Below are 24021 nucleotides of genomic sequence, written 5' to 3' on the forward strand. Positions count from 1 at the left end.
GTACAGGCTTGGCACACCCAGGATCCTGAGCCAGATATCATCATTCTTCTCTTCTCTCTCTCTCTCTCTCTCTCTCTCTCTCTCTCACACAGGGTAACTCAGAAATTTTTTTTTGGCTGGTGCAGCATAAGCTTCAGGCTTCCTTGCACTATATGGATAATAATAATAATAATAATAATAATAGGGGTGTGATGGCCTAGTGGTTACAACCCTGGACTACCAGCCTGATAGACCCGGGTTAGTCCTGCTTCTTAGCAGAAGCGAACCTGGCTCCATCATGCTGGCAGCCCGGCATAATAATAGTAATAAATTAGAAGAATAATAATAATAAATTAATTAATAGTAAAAAAAAATAATAATAAATAAATAAACATCGCGAAAGTTGCTGCAATGGACCTACCTACCCCAAGGTTGGGGTGGCGTCATCTGGTGTCACCCCCAAGAACTACCACTGGACATAAGCCGAAGGTCCACCTCCACAGATGGATGATGTTGCAGAGAAATATTAATCATACTGCATCAAGTGTGGTGCAGGATAAATCACTCGCGTTCAGGCCTTAGGCAGAGGGGTTGGTTCGAAAACTCAGAGACGGTCTCCTGAGGAAGAAAATGGAGCAAGTGGCACTTTCCCTTGTATGGCTACCACAAGAGAAGGGCAAGACCATCCAGCCCCACCTACTGGAAGTGCTTCCTGCGCAACTGTGCTAGTGACCACCCCAGTGAGGAAGAAAACGACAATGTATGAAGTGGAGCATTGAAATGAATACGTACATCATGCAAGCATACTACAAAATAACGAAGCTGGAGACCGATATGACAACGTACAGGGCGAGACTACATGCCGAATGGCTGAAACGATTCCCGGATATTCAGGTCAGTGAATAGCAGACTAGAGAAGGAAAAAATCAAGCAGGACGTGGGCGATCAACTACAAAGGATAAAGAATATGGTCAATACAGAACCAGAGGAGGAAGAACATACCACTGAACCAGAGGAGGAAGTGCAAGAAGAAATACAACCCACAGCAGCTGAAGTGGAAAGAGATGAGGTTATAATATTCAAAATAGATGATGAGTGGAAGAAGACCCTAACAGAATTCGAGGGAATGGATACCACAAAGACCCACACGATACTGAAGCAGAGGCCCAATAGAACATTGTGGAGAGTCACAGACCACCTCAATCAGCAAATAATACCACATTACCTCAACAGCAATGGTGCGACACTGGAGGCCATTTACACAGCCATGTATTGTGCTGCCATAGCAGCCACTAGGATTAATGGAAGGGAAACGAGAAACCAGCAACATAAGAACTGGAAGGAACCGCCAGCATGGGAAAGAAGACTTCAGTAGAAGATAGAAGAATTGACCCAGTACCAATGGGGTAATAGGAGTAAGAAATTGATTGGAAAAGTGAAGAGCATCTGAGAGAGAGAGAGAGAGAGAGAGAGAGAGAGAGAGCGTTCACAGCAGACAAAAAATCAGAGAATAGGAGAGTACTTGGACACACTGAAGCAAAACCTCCTTGCACTCAGCAAGAGACTATGCCAATACAAAGAGAGCTTCCAGAGGAAAATAAACAACTGAATTTTCAATGAGGACCAATGAGGCTTCTACAGGAATATCGGAGAACGTGGGAAAGACGGGAACGGACCACCTGAGCAGAAGACGACGCAAAATATGGAGCAGGGAAGTAAGACAACAGCCGAACCCCCTGGATAGAACTAGAACAGAATAAAACCAAGGACGTACAAGAGATGAGAAAGTGGAAGATTCAGGAAGAAGTAAATCAGACGATGAAGAACTCTCACAACTGGCGAACTCCAGGAATAGATAACGTCCACAAATACTGGTAGAAGCAGCTCACTCACACATATAAACACCTGGCAGAGCAGTTCACCAGAACGATAAGGCACCCAGAGACAATCCCGAAGTTTCTCACTCAAGGAATTTGAAGCCTGATGATGAAGATACAAGAAACCTGGCAAAACACAGGCCAATCACGTGCCTCCCAACGATGTACAAGGTCCTGACCAGCTGCATAACCAAGGGGATATCAGACCACTTGGAGAGCCAGAACATTATGGCTGAACAGCAGAAAGGATGCAAATGGCTGATCAAAGGCCGCAAGGCGCAATTAACCATAGATGCCACTGTTATAGAGCAAGCATACAAGAAGCGGCAGACAAGAACCTTGCAGTAATCGATTACTGCAAGGCTTTTGACTCCATGCCTCATAGCTGGCTAATAGAGACGCTAAATATTTACAAAGTCAATCCGATAGTGACAGTCCTAGGAGAAACGATGGCGAAATGGAGTACCACCATTAAGGTCGAGAACATCAGAACCAAGCCAATTCCCATCAGGAGAGGAATCTTTCAGGGCGATTCCCTGAGCCCACTGTGGTTCTGTCTAGCATTTAACCCACTATCCACCATGCTCAACATTAGCAAGTACACATATAACCTCAAAGAAGGAAGGAAGAACCTGTACACCCTCACCCACCAGATGTACATGGATGACATCAAGCTCTACGTGGGAACTGAGAAGCAACTCCAGCAACTACTCCAGATCACTGAAGAATTCAGTAATGATATCAGGATGGAATTTGGTCTAGACAAATGCAAGACCCATGGATTGCACCACGGTAAATTAGTCAACCGAAACTACCAGCTGCAGACTGGTAAAGAGATCGAAGCCATGGCAGAGGGAGAGGCCTACATATATTTGGGGATGATGCAGGCTCAGCAGTTACGGCACAAGTAAATTAAGGCCTGCCTGACCAAAAAATACCATCAGAGACTCAGAAGCATGCTTGAAAGCGAAGCTGAATGAATGGAGGAAACTATGAATGGAGGGAACACAGTTAAAGCCATAAACACCTATGCAGTCTCAGTGCTAACATACTCCTTCAGGGTATAGATTGGACTAACTGGCCTGGAGAAAGACAAGGACAATGATGAACAAAAGCGACCAACATCACCCGAAGTCAGCCATGGAGAAACTGAAAATTACTCAGAAAGGAGGAGGAAGGGGCCTGCTAGACCTCATTGAGCAGCAGAAAACAGCAATTGCTAACATGAAGGATTACTTCCAGAAACACACAGCAGTGCTCAAAGAGGCCATAAGGAAGATAGACAAGCAGTATACCCCACTCAACCTAAGCGAGGTTGAGTGGGGTATACTCCCCTCCCAACCAGGAAGCACAAACAAAGCTAGAAAGATGGGCAGAGAAGACACTTCATGGTAGAGACTACAGTGATCTCCATCGAGATCATATAGATAAAATTGCTTCCAATGCATGGCTCACGAACTGGATGCTCTTCTCTGAGACTGAAGGATTCATGCTCGCTATTCAAGACCAGGTAATCAACACCAGAAACTATGGAAAATACATCGCCAAGGAGCCCAGAGTGTCCGATGACACATGTCGATGATGCCACCTGGCCTCAGAAATGATCCAACACATGACTGGGGGTGCAAGGTGAACACCCAGACTGAGTACACTCATAGACATGACCAGATAGCCAGGATAATACATCAGAAGCTAGCGAGGAAGTACCAGTTGATTGAAGAAAGTATACCATACTACATGTACGAACCCCAGGCAGTACTAGAGACCCCAACCCACAAGCTGTACTGGTACTGTGCCATAATAACGAATAAGACAATCCTGCACAACAGACTGGACATAGCCCTTGTAGACAAGAAGAAAAGCCTACCTAGCAGTACCCAACACTGGCAACCTGCAGAAAACCCATGGGGAAAAAATCAGGAAGTACACAAACCTAAGACAGGAGATCAAAGAGATATGATGTATGCAACAAGTTACGACCATCCCAATCATCATCATGTCAACCGCAGGTATGGTTCCAAAGACCCTACATAACAGCCTAGCAGCAATAGGTCTCTCAGTGAAAACCTACAAGGAACTCCAGAAAGGTGCAATCCTGAACACCTGTAGGATAGTCAGAGAGTTCCTCGACCAACAGTAACACCAGACATAACAACAACCACCTGTATACTTAGTAGCAATACCCATTATGAGGTGGAACCCCCAATCAGGGAGAAATAATATAAGAGCAATAATAATAATATTCTTTTGATATTTTCATAAGTTCAGTATTTTTAATTTTGAAAATTTGAAGTTTTCTCATTTTTGTCTCTTTTCTCTCATTTTTAGACATTCCTTCCCAAGGATTAGTGTTTGGAATCCCCTTGGCTCAGTGCATCCAGAATGACAAATTAGCTCGACAACGTGGGTCTGATTTTTTACAAGAGAGACCCAAAAATTTAGAAGAAAGTGGAGACCAAGAATCTACAACAGTAAGTCGAAGTGAAGAGGAACTTTCTTGCTCAAGAGGATTGTATGGTGACAATATTAGTGAAACCTCTGTATCTTCTCTTGGGGACACTAGGAGTGAAGGCCAGCCTTCGGATATTAGGACTCCTGTAAATTATTATTATTTTTTTTCCTTTCTTTTCTTTTGTCTTCTCTTTTTTTTTTTTTGCTAAACAACTAGCCACTGTTATTGAAGACTAACCCTAATAGGATAGAAGATCACTATTGTCATGAATAGCTTGCCAGATGCATTGCAGCATAGATTTCACAAGTTGCATATAGCATTGTTAGGTATATTTGCCCATCCATACATAACAGCATTTCATAGTGGTCTCAACAGAATTTTCCCTATTGGGGTGTAGAAGGTGTAGCTGCAGCCATCCAAGCTAAGTAGAGGCCAATGTCCTGTACAAAGTAAAAACTCTAACCTCATAGTTTGTCTTAAGAGAGCCCATTGTTCTATCTCACACTTGGGTGAGTTCCCTCATTCCTTTGGACATTACCAGTTGTGAAGGAAAATTGGAACAGCATTGATAATGACTTTGGACTTAATCCAGAATTATTAATTTTATTAAAGTCAAGGGTTGATGTAGGACAAGAAATTTATCATCATTCTTCTTGAAATACAATGTAAAACAGCTTATGTGATTGCTTCATTTCAGTGATATTCAAGAAATCTTTATTGCATTTTGCATAAAATAATGCATTGATCTGCACCGAATTAGTCATTGGATAGTGTGAATAGACTGATAAAACATGCCACCAGTAGGATACTGCAGTATGCTTAACAAGGGTGCGAGCTATAGTAATTGTTCAAATAGGTTAACACTATACAGTGTTTTATGTATGATATCTTGATCAGTATTGCGGAGCATGGTTTCCTCATGTAGTGGCCAGTAAAGGAATTTTAAGTGAGCCTCGAAAAGCTTTAATATTAGTTAAAATATTTTTCATATATATTTTAATGATTAACCGTTCAACCATCACATCCCTAAATGGAACAAAGCTCATCACTTAGCATCTGGCAGATACTTTTTTTTTATAAAAATTTAATTTTTAGCCTTTATGATGAATTAAAATCTGTTATTAATAAGAATTTACATAATTAATTAGTATTTATTTACTTACTTTCTTTATTATTAGCCATATACTGCAGGGAAGTGTTTTTGCTGAACTAGCCAAAAAAAATTAATAATAATAATGAAAAACTACTTATGTCTTTTCCTTCTTAGATAGGTAAATATCCAGATGATCTTTGAATTTTACGAAGTTGTCAGCTTCAGCTACTCATGAAGGTGACTTATTCCAGTAATTAACAACTTGCTGACTGAAAGTCAGCAAGTCTTTAATTACTTCAATCCATGGAGAATATGTTGGACAGACAACTTGTGTGATCGAGACCCACTAATATTCGTAATATTGGACAAATGCTAAATTCTTGTGATTTTCTCTTGTAGAGAATCTGTGTTCTCATTTTGAATTTTAACCAGATAAAAATAGAATAATAAATATAATAAATAGGATATTAAGAAATATACTTTAAGTCAGGAAACCCTTACCTGGGTTATTGGCGCCTCCGTAGCCAGGTGGGAAGGAGCAGCAGTGTGTAGCGCATGCTTCTCGATTAGACCTTGGTTCGGGCTCGTCACCACCAAATACGGAAGATGCGGAAAGGTCAGGGAATGACCACCGCATATCCCGGAGCAATATGGCCTTAGTTGCTAATGCTCCTAAAAACCAAATAACAATAACAATAACCTGGGTTATTTTTCAGGAATAACTGCATCCACGTAAGATGTAATCAGAATAGATGGAAATTATTTCAAAGACCTGTTTAAAGATGGAAGAACCTTACAACAAGACAAAGGAATAAAAACAAGCTTAAACCCTAAATCCATGCCTGGCAAATAATTGAATAAATGGCCTTTAAACTGTTCTAAATCCACAAAGTTTTTCAAATTCCCAAACTATTAGTGAAACATGAGGGGGCAGCAATTTTCCTTCTATCCTGCTTCTCTTCCTTTCGCCTACTTACTCATCCCCCCACCCCCACGCTTTTGAAATACAGCATTGGAACGTGCCGGGGCTATATATATACAGCCTTCGACACATGTTTGCTCACCTTTTGAAGATGGTATAAACAAAAAGACCCCATCAAGCTTCAGATAATCTTCTCCCATTATACTTTCAATTATTTGCCATGAAAAATTATTTCAATTATTCGCCTGAAAAATATCCCAGGTAAGAGATTTCCTGACTTAAAATATAATATATCAAAATATTAATGTGTATTTCTTTTAATGCAGGCTATTAAAGGAAATGCAGAAAATATATCGCCGCTCCCCATACAGCTGTTTCAGATATTGTATCCTCTTAGTGAGGGGAATAAGTGACCAGAAAACCCATCTGATCAAAGAAACTCATACATCTTATTTGTACAAGCTGGGCACAATCAGTTTTTAATACCTGATAAATCATAAACCATATGATTGCGGGGGGGGGGGGATTAAAAATACATTGAACTCAAATAACATAAAAGGAACCAATTCACACAAATCAAATTAAAAATGCAACTGACATAATTAAACAAAACCTTGAATTAAATTAATAGACCTGACTTTAGCTAAGAAAATTAGGGAAAACCTTTAATAATAAAGAAATCAAATGTCATAACTGTAATGTATTAGAGAAGGTGCTATGTTAGTAGACTTAAAAAAGCACCAAATTTAAATCTTTTAAAGATGTAGATGAAAGAATGCATAAAAAATTTTCAAATTTTGAAAGTTTTGTGTAAATTGGTTTTTTGTATAAATTATTTTTTTGAATCAATTATTTTTTTGAATAAATTGGTTTCTTTAATATAATGATTTCTTGGGGTCTGTTATTTGGGTTTGATGTATTTTTCATCTCCACCGATCCACCTTCCTTTGTTACTTATCATGTAGCTTTTGATTTGCTTAGTATTAAGAAATGGTTGTGCCCAGCCTGTATAAATAAGAAGAGTGAGTTTACGTAGTCATTTGGGTTTTCTGTTCTGCTCCTCACTGAAGAGGGAGTGGTAATATTTTTTCTGTATTGGGTCAATAGTCACCCTCTTGTAGCATGTATTATCCAGTGGTACTTATGGTTTTGTTAGCGACTTTCAAACTTTAGGTAATGTCCAATATATATTTAAGGTTTACTTCAGTAGGAATAATATAACAACACTGGCTGAATAACTATACACCTGTACTAAAAACAGTAAAACAGTACTTTTTAGCCAGTAGTGGTATAATAACAATGGTGTGGCTGTTTATTCCAAGAATAACTGATAGTGATATAATATGTAATGTTTAATTAATAACATTTTTTGTAGAAGAATAAGAGAAATTTATCTCAATATGATACATAGAACAGTTCCATATGATACTCTCAAGAATTTAAATTAATAAAGGATTAACGCAAAATGATTACAGTAAAAAATCAATTGAAAACAATTCAAAAATTAATTAAAATTCAAAAAACAATTTAAAAAAATTAATTAAAGTTAAATGTAACGTTAAAAGTTAAACGTTAGCCTTTCATGCCATTAACGAAAAACATACATTTTTATTTAACAAGGCCAAAATACTGATGTCCATAAGAGTCTATTGATTGAAGAAACCGTCGAAATTAAATTACACGAGAATTCTATTAATGTTCACCATCCATATCTAATCTCCGATTCGTGGTCTTTTGCAAGCATAAGACAAATAATTGCAGCCTTTCACGCACATGTGCGAGGGCAAATCTCTCTATTAAAGATTCAAGCTCACACACTCTGTAATTTCCATTCCTGCGATCATGACATACGGTTGAAAAGCATTGTCTGCTGGAAGGAAAATTGTTTTTTAAAATTTATGTTTAACTTTAATTAATTTTTGAATTGTTTTTGAATTTTAATTAATTTTTGAATTGTTTTTGAATTTTAATTAATTTTTGAATTGTTTTCAGTTGATTTTTTACTGTTTTGCATTAATCTTTTATTCATTTTAATTTCTGGAGAAGATCATACACAAGTGTTCTCTTAGTCTTCTACAAATATTGATAGCAATGTAGAATGTATTGCGCACCAAAGCTCTGTTATATACTATCAGATTAATAACATTTTTGTAATTTTTGCAACTACATGAAATGTTTTGTTGTAGTAGTAGTGGCATGTGATGCAAGAAAGCAAGTGTAGGAGCTTATCCAGCATTAGTCAAAAAAAAAAAAAAAAAAATCATACCATTCCCTCCAAATGCAGTTCCTCCTTAAATTTATTCAACCTATCAACTTCCACAATGACAGATAGAAGTTTGTTCCAGCAATTAACCACCCGCTGGCTAAAGGCAAATTTCTGCACATTTATTCTACATCTATCCTTTCTTAATTTGAATTTATGCCCCCTTAGGTTCGTAATCTGAACAAGTGGAAGGATCCCATCAGAATTCAGCGGGCTCAACCCATTCAAGGCCTTACACACCTCAATCAGATGACCGCACAGGTGCCTAGTCTCTAGCCACTGCAATTTGCAGAACTTAAGTCTCTCTTGGTAAGAGGATCCCTTCATTCCCCTCACCAATCTTGTTGCCCTTCTCTGTACACGCTCAAGCAAATCTACAGCCTTCCTAAAATGAGGCCTCCAGACCTGTACGCAGTACTCAAGGCGTGGCCTGACCATTGCCTTATACAGAGGGATAATCACCTCCTTTTCCCTGCTAGCAAAATTCCTATATATCATTGACAAAACCACATGACCTGCCCTGGCAGCCTGTCTGCATTGCTCAGAAAACTTCATATCTGACTGCACTCCCAGGTCTTTTTCATTTTTAGCATTAGCATTAGCATTAGTAGAGGCATTTGATGCAAGAAAGCAAGCTTATGCAGCATCAGCCAAAAAAAAAAAAAATAAAATAAAAAAAAAAAAAAAAAAACCACTTTCACTTCACCCCTGTGTTCGTTCAAAATACCTGTCCAGCTGAGCCTTAAATTTCTTTAGGCTATCAACTTCCATGACAAGGGATGGAAGTCTGTTCCACCAACCAACCACCCGCTGGCTAAAGGCAAATTTCTGCACGTCTATCCTACATCTGTCTTTCCTCAATTTGAATTTATGGTGATTATTCTGAGTGAGAGGAAGAATCCTATCAGCATTGAGCATGCCCAAACTATTCAAGGCTTTATACACCTCTATCAGATCACCTCGCTGGTGCCTAGTCTCCAGACACTGTAATTTGCAAAACTTAAGCCTTTATTCATAAGAGCACCCCTTTGTTCCATTCACTAATCTTGTTGCCCTTCTCTGTACTCGTTCCAGCAGCTCTACATCCTTCTTGAAATGAGGCCTCCAGACCTGTATACAGTACTCTAGGTGTGGCCTGACCATTGCCTTATACAAGGGAATAATCACCTCCTTATCCCTGCTAGAAAAATTCCTATATATCATTGACAATACACCATGAGCTACTCTTGCAGCCCGTCTGCACTGCTCAGAGAACTTCATATCTGCCTGCACAACCACCCCCATGTCCCTTTCTTTCTCTACCACTGTCAGTGTAGTACCACAGAGTTGATACGTTGCTCTGGGGTTGCTGTTTCCCATGTGTAGTACATTACATTTGTCAATGTTAAACTTCATTTGCCACCTCTCAGCCCATCTGCTCAACCTTTCCAGATCCTGTTGCAGCAGCATAGTGTCAGTAGTGTCCTTGACAACCCTGCCTACCTTTGTATCATCTGCAAACTTCGACATTAAGCTTGATATACCATCATCAATATCATTTATGAATACAGAAAACAATAATGGACCCAACACTGAGTCCTGAGAGACTCCACTAATAACATTAGTCCACGACGAGCAATGTCCATTGATTACCACTCTCTGTCTTCTTCCCCTCAACCACCCCTTTATCCACAGCAGCAATTTGCCTCCAATGTCACACTGCTCCAATTTGTGCAGCAGTCTTCCATGTGCAAAAGTATCAAAAGCCTTTCTAAGATCCAAGTATATAATATCAAAGTTATTCCCTGCATCCAGTTCCTTTGTGACTGCATCATAGTATCCAATCAAATTGGTCAGGCAAGACTTCCCCTTAACAAAACCATGCTGTGTCCGAGCTATAACTGAAGTCTTGTCTAGATGATCCTGCAGTGCTTCTTTAACTAGTGTCTCCATTAATTTTCCTGGAACAGAAGTTAAACTCACAGGTCTATAATTACTTGTGTCAGCCTTTGATCCTCCTTTGTGAATTGGGGTCACATTTGCACATCTCCAGTCTGTGGGTACCTCCCCTGAGTCCAAGGAAGCTCTCATAATTATGGCTAAGGGTTTTCTTACTTCCTCTGCTGCCTCCTTTAATATAACTGGATAGATCCCATCCACCCCGGGTGCCTTTCTTGTGTTTATCTTCAACAATTTCTCCTCCACTTTACTCTCAGTTATTACAAGATTCTCTAGCTTACTGCTAGAGTTGAATACACCTCTGGCTTTCCCCTTGCTAAATAACTCCTCATGTGTGAATGTCGATGCAAAATATTCATTTAGTTTGTTAGCTACCTGAGCAGGGTCATCAACAGTTGACCCATCGATATCAAGTGGACCAATCTGATTCATCCCCTTCCTTCTAGAGTTTACATAAGTAAAGAACTCTTTGCTGTTTTTCTTCGCATCCCTTGCCAAGGATCTCTCGTAATCTGCCTTCGCCTGCCTAACCTCCTTTGTAACTTGGTTACAGATCAACTTGTATCTATCATAGGTTTCCGTGTCATGTGTTAATTTGTATGTATCCCATGCATGTTTCTTCTCTGCCATATGCCTCATCAGTTCATCTGACATCCATTTAGGCCTAAACATTGAACAATATTTCTTGGTTGGTATGTAAAGCCTAGTAGCTTCCAAGATAAGTTCTTTGAATGCTTCCCATTTTGCATTTGCTGTTGGTAACATCATCAGTTGTTCCCACTGTATAGAATTTAAATACTGTCTCAGTCCATCGTAGTCGCCTTTACGAAAGCAATAACCCTTCCCTTTACCCCTAATGGTAGTTACCTCTTTGAGTAAATCCCACTTCAGCACACTGTGATCACTGCCACCTAGTGGTTCATTTATCTGCAGATTCTTAATGCATGAAGAATCACTGCTGATAATCAAATCAAGAGTATTCCTCCCTCTAGTTGCCTCCCGAACATGCTGATGTAGAAAACAATCATCCAATAAATCCACAAAAGGCTTGCTAGTGTGTGAGTGACCAGCCCCCAAATTCCAGTCAATATCTGGGAAATTAAAATCTCTCATTATAAGACTCTCTGATTTACTGGCGCCCACTCTATTTCCCTGTACACTTTCTTATTATACTCATGAGAGTCATTAGGCCTATAGCACACTCCTACTCTCAATTTTGATCTCCCAATGCTTATGTCACACCAAACTGACTCGACACTGCACTGTCCAGCGATGTCCACTGGCTTCACTTCCTAGGATTTTATGTATTTCTTAACTAATAGCCTAACCCCTCCTCCCTTCTTATCCAGTCTATCCTTTCTGTAGATGTTGTACTCCCCAAATTCCAGTTCTGCATTCCTTATATCTGTGTGACACCACGTCTCTGATATCCCAACAATATCTGCCTTTGATGTTTTGAGCAATACCTCAAATTCATCAAATTTATTTACTAAACTCCTAGCATTGGTGTACACGCAAGTATACATGCACCTATTTCTATTCTTAGCTACCCTAACATAACCCATCTGTTTACTTGTACCGGAATGACTCCCAGCAGTCTCTGAAATATCCTGCATCTTGTTTTTCAGGCTTCTGCTCATTCCAATAGAAGCAGTGCAAGAATCTCTTTCATCTCTGCCAGTGGCTACTGTTAATCTATTTGTCTTTGTCTCCCCCCAAGCTAGCAGTTTTCCGACCCACCTAACACTGCCTCGATAGCATCAGCAAATATTCTTGCACCCTTTCTATTTAAGTGTATCCCATCCCTGTAGAAGCAATCTCTCCTGTTAACAAGTACAGTCCAGGCTGAAAAAAATTCTACCCCTTGAGCCTTGCACAATCTTTCCAGGGCCGAATTGATCGACAAGGCTCTCATCATATACTCCCTCCTATCGTGTCTGGGCAGAATTGCAGACACTTTCAAATTCAACCCTATTTCACGGCTTTTTTTCAACAGTGACCTGTACTTGTTAAGCAATTCTGCCGGTCTCCTACTCTTTTGTACCACCTTAAGTGTAGTACCACACAGTTTGTACATTTCTCTGGGTTACTTGTACCCATATGCAGTACTTTGCATTAGTCAAGGTTAAACTTTAGTTGCCACTTCTTAGCCCATCTGCCCAAATTATCTAGATCCTGTTGCAGTAGCACACTGCCATTACTGTCATTAACAACCGTGCCAACCTTTGTATCGTCTGCAAATTTCGACATTAAGCCTGTTATACCTTCATCAGTATCATTGATAAATATACAAAACAACAGTGGACCCAACACCGAACCCTGTGGAACTCCACTAATAACATTAGTCCACGAAGAGCAGCACCCATTAATTACCACCCTCTGTCTTCTCTCACTTAACCATCCTTTTATCCATTGTAGCAACTTACCCTTAATACCATTCTGCTCCAATTTGTACAATAGTCTTCCATGTGCAACAGTGTCAAATGCTTTCCTGAAATCCAAATATATGATATCAAAATTATTTTTTGCATCCAGTTTCTTTGTAACTACATCATAATAACCAATCAAATTTGTCAGACAAGACTTTCCCTTAACAAACCCATGCTGTGTCTGAATTATTGCTGCAGTCTTGTCTAGATGATCCTGCAATGCATCTTTAACCAGTGACTCCATTATTTTACCTGGAACATATGTACAGTACTTAACATGTAGGAGAAAAGGAGAAAAAATTTCTAATTTGTAATTGTTACCCAACGTTACAAAAAAATTTTAATGTCTCATAAGTTGTAACAGTAGTTACAGGTAACAACAGTATCAATAAAATGACAACACTGATGCTACACTAGAGATCGAAATTTTCAAATAATTAGTTAAATAAAAGTCAAGTGCTGTATTTCAATTCATAATGTTTTAAACCAAATATTGCTGCCAAATGTTATAACCTTACTCTGGAGGCTTTCTTCATTGGCACTGAAGAAGGCAGAAGGCATCCAACAGTAGGGTAATAATATTTGGTGTTCTCTTTTTATGTATCTGCAGTTGCAAATTTTACTCTGCAGTGAAGTGTGTGGTCACTATTATAATTTTATGCCTGATGAAATTTTATGTATAGGAATTTCCCAATGATCACATTAAAAAAAAATAAAATAACACTATATTACACATATTGGGTACAGAATATCCTACACATAATAGAAAAAAACACTGATTACTAAGAAAAGTGCTTTTGGGAACCTGAAAATGGGTTTGCAATAGTGTAAGGGGAGGAATGTAGTGGGGATCATGCTACTGTAGCTGGATGTATGAAATATGAATTGGCAGCTCCTGATTTGATTTTTCCCCCTGGGAGAGATGGTGGTGCTCCTCTGATGAGGGATGTTAGGAGGTTGAGGAACTGGAAAAAAGCCGAATTTTACAATGTTGAAATTCATCTAGTGCAGCAATTTTTAAATTACTGAATGGATGCAATTGATTTGATGAATTGTGCATTACAGAACACATTTAGCCTGAATGAACACACACACACACACACACACACACACACACACACACACACACACACACACACACACACACACACACACACACACACACACACAACACACACACCTTTATAACACTCCCACTTTTAGTGCTGTTTACTTTTGGCATTTCATAGGATCGGTTCCATGATGAACTCTGTGAAATTCTATGAATGTTTTTAACATCTGTAGCACTTCCATTTAAAACACTTTTCTGTTATACTGTATATATATATTTTTTCTTCTTCTTAATAACGTTCAAAGAAGGAATAAATTTGGCTATAATCCTCCTTCCTCTTGAGGTTTTGGTTTCTTTAAACTGATGAAATGACAGAGAATAATTCTAGGAAATATTTATGGTGAAGCTGAAGAGAGCACTGATAAATGGGAAGACTTAGCCATAAAGAGTACCCTTTCTACCTTCAAAACTTCATATTTAACATGAAGTTTTGAAGGTAGAAAGGGTGCTCTTTATGACTAAGTCTTCCGATTTATCAGTGCTTTTTTTTTTATATATATAATTGAACACAGTTTGCCCTCTTTCTCATTGATACACTAATCAGTATATTTTTTGTGTCTGTGTGTATCTTCAATTTAACATATTTCATTAATGATAGCAGTATTATTAATATGTTAGTACCACATTTATCATGTTTATATAATAATACTGAAGTTATTTTTATTTTAATTTAATAAAATCTTTTTAAAAATTTTCATTCTTTTTAACTGCATGCAATAAAAGTTGAAGATGCCAAAAAAGTATGCACAGTACATTGATAGTATGCAATTTTAAACTAAATAAATCTGGGGTAGGGTCATTTGTACTGGAATTTTACTGGTCTCTTCAAAAGTGCAATAAAGGACTTTTATGGTATATATATTTTTTTCCTTATTTCTTGCTTACTGCTGGGTAACCCAAGTTATATACCTAACAACAGATACACCTTGCTGTTTTTCTTTCTGAGATAAGCATCCTGAGGTGGGAAGGGAAACTGTCAATTCCACAGGCCCATATGATCAATGGATCAATGTAATATATCTATAGTTTCCACACAAAAAAACATGGTGATCACAGCCAATAACAGTTCTGCTTGAAAATCAAAATTATGGATATTTCATAGTTTCTATTTAAAGAAACAGATTTAAATGAATTTTTAGCCCTTGCAAGTAGTATAATGTATGTAATCACTGCTCTCCTAATATTGGGTGGAAGGAAAAGCCCTGAGTTTGAATCCTCTCGATAGTGCAAGGAAATTTTATAGGCAATTTTTACAATGTGGCTGAGTTAGTATGAGGGTAGCATGTTTTTTTTCTTGGAAACTGGTTTTTTGTAAACTGACCACAGAATACATGCAATTTACAGACACAGTTTACTGATGCCTTGTAGCCTTAGTTGTTTTGGCACTTAACACATACATGAATTTTAAATTTGGATTAGAATCAGACCTGGCAACCCAAAGGTCGCGGGTTCGAATCCCACCTCGGGCTTGGATCAAAGTACTGCAAAAACCTTGGGAGGTGCGCTATGGCCACAGAAGCTGATGCGCCAACAACTACAAAAAAAAAAAAAAAAAAATTAGAATCAGAATCATTCCTAAATGGAACAAAATCTTTTCACAAAAGGAAATAAAATATACTATGAAAAAATCCAACATAGGCAGCTGTCAGGTTTCATTCAGCCTGCTCTTGCCCTCATCCACTCAATGTCCTTATTTTTGCTGGGGTAACTAAGAAAAATATTAACACTTACTTTCTGTTTAAAGCCTTATCAGTACCCCACAAAATGTGACCTTCATGAGAGAGAGAGAGAGAGAGAGAGAGAGAGATTATTGGTGAGGGGTGTGAAGATAGGCAATATGGCATAGCATACTCTTCAGAATGTGACATAATGTTGAAGACAGCCACAGCTTTCTCTTCCTGGGGTTAACATTATCTAAATAAAAATATGTGAACTCAATGTGGACACTTTTCTAAAATCATACTGTAACCAGGAGGTAAACAAAAAAGGATATTGATTCATGGATTCTCAATATTACTCTCAAGTTTAAACAAAAAGTGTTCTATAATCTATGACTAGTCCAAACCAACTACATCTATCCAGTAATTAAAAAAAAAAAAAAAAAAAATGCAACAACAACCACCATATTTTCCACCTCTAATAGTGATAATTCACCATTTTCTTAGTTTCAATATCAATGTGTCCCTTCCCAGATAAGAGTTCTTGCCTCCATCCTAAGTGTAACATTGTTTAGCAGCAATCAATTCACAGTTCATTTGTTCTGCCCCAAGGCTGTATGAAATATGTCAGCTTAAGCTATAATACAGCTCTCTCCATATTTCCTATACATCATAATCCTAGTGTGGATTTGAAGAACGTGGCACTGTAGCAAATGAACTTATCTCTCTCAGTTCATCTTATCTCTATCAGTTCTTTTTTTCATGTGCTGTGTAGTAGTGTGCTAAATTTATTGTTTTGTTTTTTAACAACTGATGATTTGGATCATCACTTGGAAACTTCCAATTCAGATTTCCCAAACTGTTGGGCACCTCCCCCCACCCTCTGGCTTTGGGGATATAAGCAGTTATTTAGAGGACATGCAAACTGTCAGAATAAAATATATATAAAAACATAATTGATTTTTATTAGTTGCACTTTTTATTGCAAACTTTTTAAATAAAACATAGACAAAAAGATACCCAACTCCAAATTCTCAGTAAAACACACACACACTGAATTAGTGTTGCACAGAGCAAACAAGATGTATCTACATCTCTAACAAAAATAAAATAAAAATGCTTTTTAAATTAATAGCTTGGTTGGGTTTTCTTGGCATTACATTAAATTTCGCAAGTTTGGTGCTAAATTTAATATAGCTACAGGGTGATTCTCTTTCAATATTTAGCTAATCTACTGTAGCTACTATTTTCTCTGTCATCTGCATGTGCACATCACATAAATTCACTAGAGATCTTGAGAATATACCAATACAGTATGCAAGGTTATTAAATTGTTCACTTCATGATGGTATTTTACATTTAGGTATGCTATTATGAATTAAATTTTATGAAATTATTTTATTACTTTTATTGAAACTTTAAGTGCAATATCTATAAACAAGGGGACACATAGAGATACCCATTTAATATAGGGGTAGAAAGGATTAAAGGATCTGATAGATTAAAGTTTGCCATTTATGACACTGTCAGGGTTCATCAGTTTACATTTTTCATGATGTTCTTCAGGTACAACATTAGATGGAGGTGTTGTTTTTCATTACAAACTAAACAAAGAATAATATTAAGATAATATTCTTATATTAAAGTAATATAAGAATACAGTTTTTAGGAGAAAAAAATTGCAAATATTACAAAGATTGAGATTTTATATATATTTCAGGAAGGTGGTTCAGTAGAATCTCTTGCTCAACCAAGGCATTCAGAATCAAGCCAAGCAGAAACACTTTCTGTATCCTCTTTAGCAGGAAGATGGAGTCGTGGCTCAACTGGCAATGTATATGGCTGTAGTCCCCTGGTGCCAAATGTAGTACACAGCTGCTTCAAACATATAGAAGCTTATGGTAAGAATAAATTCCATTCATGTTATAGGGCAGTGGTATTCAATCTTTTTGTGAATGAGGATTGCATTACATTGAAATGTTAGAGTTAGTGTGTGAGCTACACAGAGCCTGTAGATGTATTTTCATATGTTGTATACTTTAGTGTCATGATAACACTTATATGGGCACTAATAAAGTCAGTGCAGAAGTTATAGGTGCTATTGATTAAGCCCATTTAATTAAAATGGGCTTAATCAAAAATTTAATTAAAATAGCATGTTGACTGAAAAGAATAGTAAAATTTTAGGATAGGATGTACTAGCTGAAAACTTACCATGATGACCACAGGCTCCCACCAGCATTATGTCATGGGCCCAGTAAATTATTGATTATACTGTCTGTCTTTGGAAATATCTACAAAAGCCATTTGTAGCCACTAATGATCTGCCCTTTGTTGTAAAATACTAGGATTTATATGCTGGCTGTTGTCATTTTGAAGAAATCAGCAGCTGGAGACCTCAGCAGTAACCATTAGAATCCTTGCATGTGCTGTTTCCTAATATAATCATTAAAAGCAAAGATAATGAGTTCGGTCACATTTTCTAACCAGTATACTGTTTTATTTATTAAGCACCAAATAACATGAGTCCTATTTGTAGCAGTAAATTGTTGAGAAACAACAGTGTCTGTGCTTTTCTGAAGGATTTGTTATTAAGAATTAACTGATGCTCAGAAAATATGGATTTGTTCCTCCCAATCATTTTTCCAACTGTTGATGATTAGCTCAATGTCTTATCAATGTACATGCATTGTGTAGCCTAGTCTATACAGAACTATTACTGTGCTAAGTTGCAAACCAATTGTGGACAATTTGTCACTTGTTTTATCTTGATACACTTATTTTCAGTATGATAATGTTTTTCCCCCATTATGTAAGACTTGAGGGAGTGGCTAGACAATAAAGTTTGTTGCCATGGTCAGATCTCAAAGTCACCTGATCTCCAGAGCTCAGTCCCACAAATTTTGTTTTTCTTCTTGAAGGTTTAAAAAAAAAAAAAGATTTGTTTGAATATATGTTGATGAAAATGATTTGAAGAGAAAATCCATCACTAATGTGAATCCCATGGATGCATTTATACAGATATACATCACAAAATAAAAAATATATATATATACCGTGATAACTGCAATACAAATAATGTGTAGTCATGCTATCACTGAATACAAACATTTTCTTGCAAATCTAGACGAACTGTTGTTGATTAGCTAAATAATGCTGTTGATAGCCATGATCTAGCAGTAATTTTGACTTAGCTCTGACTGAAGTACTCAGGAAATATCTGGAAATACTCAGTCAGAAGACTGAGTATTTCCAGATAGTCAGCTTAGTTTTATGCATTGAACAGTGAACACTGAATGAGATAATGGACAAAACTGTATCACTGCCATTGTTTTGCATAAAGTAAAGTCAGTATGATATCTAGAGATTTTAAAAACATTATTATTGGTCATTAGTTTATCTATGGGGTTATTAATTTTACATGGATACTAAAAGAATATAAAACCATTCAAGACCTACTTGCCTTTTGTATATTTTATACAAAATATTGAAATTTGCTATTACACAGAATAGCAGATTTCAATGAAATTCACCTTGGAAGTGGGTGATATGTCCAGAAAGATATGTATCTCAATCAGAAGTGTCTTGGCTCCTTTAGCATTAGTAGAGGCATACGATGCAAGAAAGCAAGCTTATGCATCAGCCAAAAAAAAAAAAAAAAAAAAACCCATTTCACCCCTCCATTCATTCCAAATGCCTGCCAACTGAGCCTTAAATTTATTTAGGCTATCAGCTTTCACAACAAAAGATGGAAGTCTGTTCCACCAATCAACCACCCGCTGGCTAAAGGCAAACTTCTGCACATCCATTCTACAACTGTCTTTCCTCAATTTGAATCTGTACCCCCTCAGGTTCTTAATCTAAGCAAGAGGAAGAATCCCATCAGCATTCAGCCTGCTCAACCCATTCATGGCCTTATACACCTCAATCAGATCACCTTACAGGTGCCTACTTTCCAGGCACTGCAGTTTGCAGAACTTAAGCCTTTCTTGGTGAGGGCACCCCTTTGTCCCCTCACCAATCTTGTTGCCCTTCTTTGTACTAGCAACTCTACATCCTTTCTAAAATGAGGCCCCAGTACTCTAGGTGTGGCCTGACCAGTGCCTTGTATGATGGGATAATCACCTCAAATCTGAATGCCAGATTTGAGGTTTTATTGTATAAAGAATACTAAAATTTTTGACATAAGCACTTTTTATCGATGTTGTGTTGGTAATATAGTAATCACCTTTTAAATTCATTATATATGGTATTTATATATGTTGTAAATTTTAACAATAAATAATTAAATTAAGACTAGCACATATCTGCACTTTCAAAATGACATGGATAAATATTGTTTCTTTTTAGGATTGCATACTCTGGGTATATTTAGGGTGAGCAGCTCAAAGAAGAGGGTACGACAGGTATGCTTATCTTTCAAATTATAATAATCCTTATCTATCTTTAAATTGAAACATTTATTTTAGTTTAGCCTGTAGCCAATTCTACCTTAACATTGAGTATAAACAAGTTCTGCTTAACATAGAACAGAAACTCTTTTGATAATTGCTCTTATCAGAAAAAGATTTTTACAAGTTAAAACTCAGTAAATACAATCAAATAAAATTTGAATGTGAGGATTAGAAAAGTTTATAGCTGTTGAAAATATTTCATGGTCATGGATGTCAAATCCAGTTTTTGAATATCTAGACTTCATAATAAAAATGAACCTGTTTTCATGCAATTAAAATACCTATATGAATAATAAGAATAAAATCTGCAATACTTGTGAGAAGGTTATAAACACATTTTTTTTCAAATTGGATAATGGATTTGTTACGTGTAAAAATCTCATGTAGGTATATTTTCAGGAAATGGTCTCCAAATTTTCTTGACTGAATAAAAACTTTACATGCTTTTTTCTTATTAGCACTGGCATTTTAAACAATAAAATAACAATATTTATATTACCATTAGAAAAATTATGATGAATAGTGTTGGAATGTGAATGTCATTTTTAATCTTTAATAACAGTTGAACTGATGGCATTCAAATATTTGTTCCATGTAACAACTTTGTTTGCTAAGGTTCCCTTTAGGATTTCAGTGGTATTTCAATATGGTAGTTAAAATAAAGTTAAATTTGCATGCATTACTACAGCTAACATTGATCATGGAGAGAATTTCTGCTCTCATTGAAGACTGATGGCTAAGGCTTGGGCCATACATTTAAAAATCGGAGACAATGCCATGACAGCGGTTTTGAAGCATACTGGCTCCTCATCTGAGTGTTTCCCCAATGCAGATCACTTGGTCTTCAGTGAGAGCAGAGAGCCTCTACATGATCTAAGTCAAACACAGTTAATGCATACTAATTTGAAGCTTCAGTTTACCAAATGTCTGTTTTGTCCAGCTTAGTATTACACATTGGTATTAGTAGTGCCAAATGTTGCAAGGAAAGTTTATAGAGCATATGAAAGGGGGAAAAAAAAAAAAAAAAAAAAAAAGACACTACTGGCTTTTAGTTAATCCCAGTTTTATACTAGACTGAATAGAAAACAAAAATTTCTTCACATGATCTTGCTTTTCTCATGCAAGAATGCTTTCCAATAAGTTGTCCACTAAAAATTTTATTTATTTGAAGTAGTGACATAATGAGACAACTTGTGAAGCGACAATACCCTAGTTATTTCATTTGAAAGTAGAGTAATATCAAGGCAGTTTGCTGTAAAGTGATCATGTATGAGAGAAGTAATACCATATAAGAAAACTTTTGTTTTTTACTCAAGTAAAAGGTCAGGATTCACTAAAAAGAGCAGCTGTTATACTAATATTCCCAATGTTTTCATTTAGGGAAAACCCAAACACTAGTATATCTAAGCTTAGCTTAGTTTTCAGACAAGGTTAATGTCAGGGAAAGTATCTAAAATTCTCTAGCTCACCCATTCTTAATTATAAAAATGTCATTCAGTACTATTCACAAAAATTTTCACAAGGAATAATGTGCCATTGAAAAAAACAGAAAAATTAAGATCCTTGTTTATTTTCAAAATTATAATATTTACTAGACAAAACAAGCTGGTACTTGGTAACTATGTAACAATCTGAATGTTATGTATGTATGTATAAACATCAAAGACAGTGTATGTAAAAGAAAGAGATGGTTGCAATTAGAATTTTTAATTTTTGAAACTTTCTAGTTTTTTTTTATTGTTCATTTTACAATAACTAATGAAAAGAAGAGATTTGCTGGAATTTACCTTATTTTAGCGGCCTCCGTAGCCGAGTGGTCAGGAGCGGGAGTGCAGTAACACACACGATCTTTGAGTAGACCGGGGTTCAAGCCCCTGACTGCTGAATACAGTCGATCTGCCAACTCGCACTGGACCAGCGTGGCAGATTATGGCCCATTTCCCTCAGCATGAATTGTTGAGGAGGCTTCCATCCTACAGTGGGTTGATAATGGCTGCACTTTACTTTTTTTCTTTTTTTTTTTACCTTATTTTAATAAAAAAACAAATCTATCATCTGCTACTTGCTTTGAAAATTTGTTAGCAACATTATTAGCATTAAAATTAGTAGAGGCATATAAATAAAATAAATTATCTGTTTATACTCCGGGATGGCCAAATGGTCAGAGGAGTTCACAAGATAGACAGAATACAAGAAACAGCACCGTATTCAGCAGTCACGGGCTTGAACCCCGATCACTCAAGGCATGCGTGTACTTATGCACCTGCACGCCTGACCACTAGGCTACGGATGCAAGAAAGCAAGCTTATGCAACATCAGCCAAAAAAAAACCCCCTCCCATTTCACACCTCCATTCATTCCAAATGCCTGTCCAGCTAGCCTTAAATTTATTTATTTAGGCTATCAACTTCCACAGCGAAAGATGGATGTCTGTTCCACCAATCAACCACCCGCTGGCTAAAGGCAAACTTCCGCACATCCATTCAACAACTGTCCTTCCTCAGTATGAATCTATGCCCCCCTTAGGTTCTTAATCTGAGCAAGAGGAAGAATCCCATCAGCATTCGGCTTGCTCAGCCCATTCAAGGCCTTATAACACCTCAATCAGATCACCTCACAGGTGCCTACTCTCCAGGTGCTGCAATTTGCAGAACTTAAGCCTTTCTTTGTAAGAGCACCCCTTTGTTCCTCTCACCAATCTTGTTGCCCTTCTTTGTACTCATTCTAGCAACTTTACATCCTTCCTAAAATGAGGCCTCCAGACCTCTACACAGTACTCTAGGTGTGGCCTGACCATTGTCTTATACAACGAGATAATCATCTCCCTGTTCCTGCTAGCAAAATTCCTATATATCATTGACAAGACTCCATGACCTGCTCTGGCAGCCTGTCTGCACTGCTCAGCAAACTTCATATTTGACTGCACAATTACCCCCAGGTCTTTTTCACTTTCCACTTCCCTGAGTGTATTACCACCCAGTTGGTACATTTCTCTATCATTTAGCTGTGCTTTCTGTAAAAGAGACAGTCTTTCCCTTATTGCAATTCTTATCTAAAAAAATATCTATTATGTTTTACATTTTCATTATGTGCAGTAACAGTCTGCCTACACTTCTAATTCTGCCTGCTATCTAATTGCACTGCTATATTAATATTGCAAAAAAGTGCTAAGCGTAAAATAGTTTTGAAATGGGTTGCCAAAGCCTAATGGTTTTTTAATACATGAGGGTTCTTATTAGTGGCGTAGGAGCGCCTATCATTGGGGCAGATGCCAAGGGCATCAACAGGAGAAGGGCGTGACTGACAGGACACATCAGTACAGTGCCAGGCTATTTCGACACCCGAGGCTAGCTGACAAAATGGCGCCCCTCGATGATGTCAGATGAACTAATGAGGCATATGGCAGAGAAGAAAAATGCATGGGATACATACAAATTAACACATGACACAGAAGCCTATGATAGATACAAGTTGATATGCAACCAAGTTACAAAGGAGGTTAGGCAGGCGAAGGCAGATTACGAGAAATCCTTGGCAAGGGATGCAAAGAAAAACAGCAAAGAGTTCTTTACTTATGTAAACTCTAGAAGGAAGGGGATGAATCAGATTGGTCCACTTGATATTGATGGGTCAACTGTTGATGATCCTGCTCAGGTAGCTAACAAACTAAATGAATATTTTGCATCGACATTCACACATGAGGAGTTATTCAGCGAGGGGAATGCCAGAGGTGTATTCAACTCTAGCAGTAAGCTACAGAATCTTGAAATAACTGGGAGTAAAGTGGAGGAGAAACTGTTGAAGATAAACACAAGAAAGGCACCCGGGGTGGATGCGATCTATCC

General features: G+C 37.4%; 1 protein-coding gene across 2 annotated transcripts in view; it reads left to right on the forward strand.

The window, feature by feature from the left end:
• Positions 1–24021, forward strand: part of RhoGAP102A (Rho GTPase activating protein at 102A) — a 284922-nt gene that overhangs the window by 130824 nt on the left and 130077 nt on the right. For both annotated transcript variants that reach the window (XM_090388211.1, XM_090388210.1), the window contains 3 exons: positions 4185–4453; positions 17443–17623; positions 20073–20128. In XM_090388211.1, the coding sequence (XP_090244337.1) occupies positions 4185–4453; positions 17443–17623; positions 20073–20128 (506 nt within the window). The remainder of the gene's footprint in view (positions 1–4184; positions 4454–17442; positions 17624–20072; positions 20129–24021) is intronic.

Source organism: Mastigoproctus giganteus, chromosome 2 (assembly GCF_048544385.1).
Source record: "Mastigoproctus giganteus isolate SK-2022 chromosome 2, ASM4854438v1, whole genome shotgun sequence".
Lineage (NCBI taxonomy): Eukaryota > Metazoa > Arthropoda > Arachnida > Uropygi > Thelyphonidae > Mastigoproctus > Mastigoproctus giganteus.